Source organism: Manacus candei, unplaced genomic scaffold, assembly GCF_025592945.1.
Source record: "Manacus candei isolate 608988 ecotype Guabito, Panama unplaced genomic scaffold, ASM2559294v1 h1tg000050l, whole genome shotgun sequence".
Lineage (NCBI taxonomy): Eukaryota > Metazoa > Chordata > Aves > Passeriformes > Pipridae > Manacus > Manacus candei.
In genome coordinates, this window is record NW_026138098.1 from 6899326 (window position 1) to 6907582 (window position 8257).

General features: G+C 51.7%; 1 protein-coding gene across 1 annotated transcript; it reads right to left on the bottom strand.

Annotated features, from left to right (window-relative positions):
* Positions 1-64: 64 nt before the first annotated feature.
* Positions 65-7259, bottom strand: BNIP3 (BCL2 interacting protein 3). Its single transcript, XM_051801233.1, has 6 exons — positions 7122-7259; positions 4565-4748; positions 3813-3897; positions 2134-2240; positions 1878-2027; positions 65-984 (listed from the first exon to the last, which is right to left on the bottom strand). Exons 1-6 carry the CDS (start codon positions 7156-7158, stop codon positions 933-935), a joined length of 615 nt encoding a protein of 204 aa, XP_051657193.1. The 5' UTR covers positions 7159-7259; the 3' UTR covers positions 65-932.
* Between the last annotated feature and the right edge of the window lie 998 nt (positions 7260-8257).

Genomic DNA, 8257 nt, shown 5'->3' on the forward strand with positions numbered 1-8257 from the left:
TCTGGAGGCAAAGAGCCTTGTCAGCCCCTTTCACTGGTAGAGAAAAAGGAACGAGGAAACTGAGTTCACCAGGAACCTTTTTATTTAAATATATAAAACATGGTATTTTGGCAAACATTCATTTTCTCATTAAATAAGGTAAAATCACTGAAGGAAAAGGCATTGCATCAGTAAAAACCAAGGAGAAGCCACCCTGGGAACATGTGCCCAGGGCTGGGGTGTTGGGTGCAGATTTACTACTTGACAGATAAAGCCTGTGAAGCGCCAGCCTGCGGTAGGTACAGCTGGGAACCAGTGATGGGGTTAAATAAATGTCCTGGCAAAAGCAGCTCTTTATTAGGCACTAAATCCAAACTCTACCTCTGAACTAGGACAAACTGATGGACTTTTACCCACGTGCTCATCTCTTCCCTCTGTGTCTCAACACTTCACACCTCACACCAAAGTGAACTAAGCAACATCTACCTGAGGAGAAGCTGCCCCAGGGCAGGGAACAGCTCCTCGGAATTCCCGTATCAGTCCATAAGGCCACACGTTGTTTGGGCTGATCCCTCCCTGTCAGGACTGCAGGAGCAGTGGCAACATTCCCACCCACAGGCACGAGGGGCAGGATGGACACTCACCCCTCCCAAGGGCTGGTTAAAGCTGGGATTGATTTAAACACTGAGTAGCTCTAATTCTCAGGTACTTCACTACAAAGCACTAAGGGACGTTACAGCATCTGCCACGTGCTGAGGGGATTGATCCAGAAGGGATTGATCCAGGCGGCTCTATATGACACGGGAGCCCTTCTCACTCGTTAGACTAAACTAAAACAGGACACGGACAGGACACACACGACGACGGTGCCACGACCAGCTCCCCCTCCCGGCTCTGCACCTCCTGCGCTCCAGGTGAGTCTGCTCCGCTCCCATCCCAGGATTCCGGGTGCCCTAAAACGAGCTGCTGGAAGCTGTGGTCGTCAGGCGCCTCCCGATGTAAATCCTGGGGGTGGGAACACACGGTCAGGTCAGCGAGGGCTGCGAGTCACTGACACAAAGTACAGCACAAAAGAAACACCCCCCTCACCAGGTCAATGCCTCTGGAATTCCCAGCAGGTTAAGCAGGGAAATCAACTGCTCTGGAGCTCAGTCCTCACCCCAGTGACTGACCCTGGTCTGGTACCACTCCCCAGCTCTAGGGCCCAGCACTTAGCCCCAAACTTCCATCATGCTTTAATTGTCTCTGACAGTTACAGGTTCATTTTAGAAGGACTGAGTGAGTTTGATGTTCCTTTTACAGGATTATGTGACTGAGATCCTGACTTTGTGCAGGAAGAAAACCTGTGCCCTCCCCATCCTGAACAATGCCGGGGACACTGTGGGGACCATGGGAGATTTGGGCAGAGTTCCCTCTGTCCCTCCACCTCCTTCACCCCTCACCCTCAACTTCCTTGGTAAGGGTCAGTTTCTGTGTCCTGGAGCTCTTTCTAAACCCCAAATCATAAAAAAACCCCAAGTCCTCATTTTTTTTTGTGTCTCCCATCCCTTTCAGGTGTCAGTGGAACCTTAAAATCTATCAAATACTATTTTTGCCCTTTGCCAATAGTTGTGAGATTAAAGGTCTCATCTCCAGTGGAGCCAAGTACAAATGTACAAAACTCGTTTCGCTGCCCCTTAATTGTTTTGAGAAATTCCCAACTAGTGAGGAAAGCAAAGGAAAACTTGGAACCATCCAGCAATACCAGAGGCAGGAAGCACTTCCTGAATAACCATCTGTCCCCCCTTCAGAGAAAAAGTTACTCCTCTCTTGGACAAAGAGGGAATTGGGAATCTGAATCAGGCCTGACAGAAAACAGGTAAAAAAAAAATCTACTTTTTTTTTAAATTGAACCTTACCCCAGTCCAATGGCCAGCAGGTGAGAAAGCAGCAGGGATGGGAGGAAAACCTTCAGGAATTCTGCAGAGAATATCCCCCCCTTCTTCATGACACTGGTGTTCCTCATGCTGAGGGTGGCTGTGCGCCGGGGGTGCTTGAAGAGGAATTCCCTGGGATTGGGGAGGAAAGCACAGGCCCAGCAGTGAGAGATCTGTGCTCAGGCCTGGGGCAGGAAAAGCTGCAGGAGGCCCACGCAGGGGCTGTGCCAGCACTCACTTGGGGGGGATGTTCTCAGGCCGGCTGGACCAGTCCCAGATCCAGTCCGCGTTCCGCCGCAGCAGCCGCTCCACCTCCCTCCTCCTCTCCAGGAAATCCTCCTCGGACTGGAACAGATACACCATCAAACAGTGCTTGGACACAGGGCAGCTGCGAGCTGCCAAAGCTCCTGCTCTGCTTCCAGGACCATTCCCTAGGTCCGCTCTGACACTCAGCCCTCCTATCCATTCCCATTCCACTTCTATCGAAGTATTCAGATCCCAGAGCAAGATGGGGAGCAGGGAGATCCATCCCAGAGTGGGATGTGAATGGCAAAGACCATGTTCCATATCCCATATCCATATCCCATATCTGATCAAGTAAAGGCTGCCCTGGCAGTGAAATGCCAGAGCCCTGCATTTAATCCTCACACACGGGATCGAAAATATCCCCAGGTCTGATGGACACTGGGCAGATGGGTTTCCTGCCTTTTCCAAGCTCCCAAGTCTGATGGACCCTGGGCAGAGGGTTTTCCTGCCCATGCTCAGAGCTGGGCAGGTGCCACTGAAGCTCCTTGTCAAGCTCCTACAAGGGAATAATTCCAGTCGTGTGAATCTTCCTGGCTTTGGGGCCATCCTAGGTGGCCAGGTGGCACCCAGGGCTGTGCTCACACCTGTGCAGGGAATAAATCCTCAAAAAACATGGCTTTGCTGTCAGGTGAATCCCAGCAAAAACGCTGAGTAAGAGCAGAGCTCCTGGCTCAGCACAGCTCCATTCCATGCAGCCAAGGCCTGGAGATAAAAATAGATCCTGCTCCCAGAATTCAGACAGCTCTTGATGCACACACACACACACACACAGAGGATCGAAATAAAACTGCCCAGGCAGCTGGAATTCTGATGGCTTTCTAACTTGGGATTTTTTGTTTTCAATCTAAATAATGATCTTGAAACAGCTGAGGGGTGTTTCTGAAAATACAAAATAAAAATAATCATTTTCAGTACCATTTTTAGCTACCTAAAGGTGGGTCCTTGGACTCCTGCAGGAGCTGCAGAGATGATGGGGAAATTCACTTCCTTTAAATACTTCCCTCCTCAAAATGTTTTGTAATTTATGTTTTTCATATTAAAAGCTAATTTATTACACTGCAGACTTCAGATTTCAGCCTGTTATGGTTCATGTATGCAAGCTTTCCTCCACTCTTGTCTCAAACATATTTACTCACTCTCCTTGCAAGTGTATAAACAAACATACCAAATGAAATCAGAAATAACTGAGTTTTCCAAAGCAGCATTCAGGTTAAGTACCAGGTGTTAAAAAACCTGGAATCCCATGGCAGGGCTTGGAAGTTGTCTGTTATTGGCTGCCACATTTAAACAACTCCAGAAATTCTTGATGCTGCTTTTTCATTCCTAATAAACTGGTGAAGGTGCATTTAAACACAATTTTTTTGTGGGGGGTGCAGGAAATGTACCCAGCTGGCAGCCAAAGGGGGAGGGGAAATCCTTCTGAAAAATCAGTTACAGATTGAAAAAACCAAACCAAAATATCCACAAAAGTCAGGAACAAACACTCCCACCCTGGATCTCCCAAGTTATTCTGAGTTATGGAAGTCTCTGCTTCAGCAGCTCTCGCTGTTCTTTTCCAACATCCTCTGAGAGTGAGAATTTCCCTCTCCCAAAGCAAGGTGAGGTTTTTACCTGGAAGCTGTTCTTTTCCCCACTGCTGTGACTCTCTATCTCCAGAGCTCTGTGACTGTCCTGAGGGGTCTGGGAACGAGGAGGGCTGGAGGAAAACAGAAGCAAAGGGAAGGAAGGATCATTAAGTTTTCCATGACACAGTTCCTGCACCAACAGCCACTCAGGGCAGTGATGTGCACGTTGTCCCCAAGTGCCCTGACCACGACCTAAGGGATCTGTCAGTGGGTGCCACAACCCATCACAGTCAATTTTCTTTGATTTCCAACACTCTGCCCAGATTCCTGCTCCCCAGAGCACTTACACCATAACAATGGGCAGCAAACAAGGGGTATCAGAGGGGTTTGAATTCAATCCAAACAAGCCAGGTGAGACCAAGCAGCTCTGCATCCCACTGTCTGGTTGAGTCCTGGAATTTCCACCAAAATGCAGTCAATGAATTACTGACACTGTCTGACCACCTGCCCCAGGGCTGAGTTGTTGTGTGACACTCCTGGAAATCTGTTTTGTGCACTTTGTCCCCTTTCCCTGCCCCAGGCACCACCCTGTGTCCTAACATTTAAATACCAACCTTTAGACAGGAAACCTCCCTCTGTGTACACACATGGACACATGTAAATACATGGACACATGTAAATACACACACATGGACACATGTAAATACACACACATGGACATTTCTGTGTTTGTCTGTGCCTGGGACACCAGGTGCCCTTGTCCATGACCTTCCCTGTGCCCAGCAAAGCCCTGCTCACCTGTCACAGTGGGAGCTCTCCCTGGAGCTGCTCCTGCCTGACTCGTGCTGGGCATCCAGCAGGATCTTCTCCATGTCCCCGTTGTGGATGGAGAGGGAGGCTGGCACTTGCTCCTGGCTCCCCGAGGAGGCAGAGCTCCCACTGCCATTCCCGTTGCTGCTGAAGTGCAGTTCCACCCAGGACCCTGCTCGGCAGAAGGAAAACTGAGCCCGAGTGACCGGAGGGGTTTGGGGGGGACCTGGGAGCACCAACCCTGGTGCTCCTGCCCAGGGTGACAGCACAGGGACACACAGTGCCAGCCCTGCCTCCCTGCTCATAAACACCATGGAATGCCAGAGAGCAGGGGAGCTGGGAGCGAGCTGGGGAGGCTCACAGGGCTGGGGAGCAGCTGTTCAGTGCATTCTGTCTCCCTCTGCAGCTGAAGATCTTTTATTTTGGGTTATATTTCATTTTTATTGCTTACCATAGGTGGCAGCCAAACAAAATAATCTCAAGGTCTTTTGCTGCCAAAGCTCATTTTTTCACTTATTGAAATTATTTTGGGCTGCAGAGCCCAGGGACTGTTTTGTTCAGCCTTTCCCAGTGCTGTTTGTAGGTGTTGCTGTGAAGCAACAGCGGGTGCGTGGCAAGGCCTGGCATGTGTCTGCTCCTCACAGTATATTTAACACTGTCACGTGGGCTTTGTTTTCCTCAGGGAGGCAATAACAACTCCCTCCTAGGCAGGGACCAGCTCCCTGCAGGGCCTGGGGCTGTTCCCTCTCTTACAGAATCCCAGACTGGTTTGGGTAGGAAGGGACCTTAAAGCCCATCCAGTTCCACTCCCTGCCATGAGCAGGGACACCTTCCACTAGCCCGGGTTGCTCCAAGTCCTGTCCAACCTGGCCTGGGACACTTCCAGGGATGGGGCAGCCACAGCTTCTCTGGGCAACCTGAGCCAAGGCTTCAGCACCCTCAAAGCCAAGAATTCCTCCCCAGTATCTCATGTAGCCCTGCCCTCTGACAGTGGGAAGCCACTCCATTGTCCTGTCCCTCCATCTCCCCATGAACGAGCTCAGAGGACAGAAAATACCTGAATTACAGAAGTGCCCATGGAATTGTGCCGTGGAACACATGTGGGCCAGGCCCAGCAGTGCCCAGGGAGCAGCAGCAAGGACAGGAGGAGGACAGGGGGAACTCCCTGAATTCTGGGGAGCACAGCAGGAAGGATGTCTAAGGAATAGCTATGGAAAGGGAGAGACAGAGATAGTGGGCTTTGGGCTGTTCCTGCTCCCTGGGACAGAACTCAGGGTGTAAAACCACAACAGCTGGAAGTGGATGGTCTTCAAGGTCCCTTCATACTCAACCCATCCTGGGATTCCATGGCAAAGAGAACAGTTACAGGAATGCAGGAGGGGAGCAGCCAGTGCAGGGATCCAGCATGGAACAGGAATATCAGACGAGCAAAGGTACCACAGATATCCTGGTCGTGAAAAGACTAAGGGCCCAGGAATTACAGGGAAATAGCACAAAGCCAAAGTGCCTCATCTGCACAAACAACCCGAGGATCCAAAGATCATCACCTGAACAGCCAAAACACCAAAACCTTGCTGAATAAACACACTGTGGGTCACCAAGTTTTTCTTCAAAAGCCCTCCTCCCTGACAGCTGGTTTGTTGTTGTTTGGGTTTGTTTGGGAATTTTCCCCTCCACGTGACATGCCTGGGGGTGTGTCTGGAGCCAGACAAACCCTTCCCTACCCTTTCCCCCGAAATTCAAGGGAGCTCAAGTTGTTACCAAAGAACAACCACAACCACTGGAGCTCAAATCAGGATTATCTGCTGAAATCTTACTGGGTACAGTGCTGGGAATGGAGGATAAAACAGGGAGAGCACTGGAATTGTAACAGCTGGAGCACAGTGGATGTGCTTCACACGTTTCCCTCTTTTCCCTCTTCCTCTGGACACTCCCCAGAGTGAGGCTGTGCTGTGATATCATCACTTAGAGATAAAAGAGCCTGTGTTTTTACGAAGCTGGAAACACAAGCAGACCAAAGCACACGCCAGGTGATGGGAACTGGGCAGGTGAGTCACGGGGAAGGGCTCTGGAGTGGGTTTATCCCATATTCCAGCCCAGGACACTCTGGGAGCACAGGCCAGCATTAACAAGTATCTGATCAGCCCTGGAAACCCTAATTTTGTTAAGATTTCAGAGCCTGAAGCCAAATTCAGCAGAGGGCTGGCGATGCCCCGTTAAAATCCCCGCTACGATCCCGTGTCAGTGGCCGCCCGGACCTGCCCCTTTCCCGGGAATTTCAGCCCGCCCCAGATGTTTCCAGCCCGATCAAACCCCGATCCCTGTGACGGGCCCGGCCTCCCCAAAGCCCGGACGGCTCCCTGTGGGGGGATGTACCGCAGCGCACACACCTCGTACCTCAACCACCGCATATCGTGAATATCGCGACCTTGAAAGGCCCCGCGCGGCCCCAACTCGCAGTGCCCGGGCCGTGACCGGCAATGCAGCGTTCCCCCGCCCGCGGCCCTGCGCGTTCCCGCCGAGCCAGCCCCGGCCCGGCCCTTACCCTGCAGGTTCTCCTCCTGCGGGCTCTGTCGCGACATTGCTGCGGGGCGGAGCGACACGCGCTGTGCGGGTGGTGCTGCGGACGCGGCGGACGGACACGGTCTGACCGCGGCACCGCCCGCCGCGCGCCTGCCGCGCGTCTCGGCATGACGTCACGCCGCACCGCCCTCCCATTGGTCGGCGCGGCGGGGCGGGGCGCGCGCTCCCTCCCGACCCCCAGAGCCCCTCGGGCCGCCATGATGGCGGGGGGGTCCCGGGGAGAGCGGGGACTGCTCTGGGGGAGAACAGGGACCAGCAGGGATGATTCCGGCAGGGAATGCCGTGTTATCCCACTCACTGCCTGCCCAGTGCCACACACCGCCCGCCCGCTGTCGGGCCCCTGCACGGCGCCTCACACAGGGCACACGGACGCTGATGGGATTTCTTAGGAAACACGTCTGGTTGCAAAATCACAACTTCTGACCGCTAAACCAGCCCCCGACAGCAAATGGCACGTGGCCTAAATAGATGATAATCACGGTAATAGATAGTCACAGAATCACAGAGTACCCTGAGTTGGAAGGGACCCACAAGAATTATGAAGTCCAACTCAGCCCTGCACAGGACGCCCCAAGAAAATTAATAATTAATAAGAATTCCTTCTCCTTTTTCTCTTTAATTGGTTCTGCAGTGCCACCGGGGTTCTCCACAGAGGGAACCACTTAGGAAAGACTCGTCATTTGAAAGCAGATACTGATCTACTGCTGGGATTTTATAAAGACAAACACATAAAATCTGATTTTATTTAGCCAAAATGCTATTAAGTTGATGAGAGCATGCAGGCAGTTTCTTCAGGCTGGAATTGTTGTCATTCGTGCCTTTCCACGTGAAATACACGTGAATGGTCAGTGAATTACTGTGACAGTGAGGAATATTGGCTTATAACATCCCCAGAAGGACAAGGTCAGGCTGTTATTGATTCGTGCGTTGTATCTGCACAGCCAATGCATCATTGCACAAAGAGGAGGAATGCTTTGGCCCATGAAGAAGTTTTCAGGGCCAGTTCTACAGCTTTTAGTCCATCCTTAACATACTATTTCCCGCACCTCAGTCTGGCCTCCTGGCACTTTAAGCCCATAAATTAAACCACAACAAGTT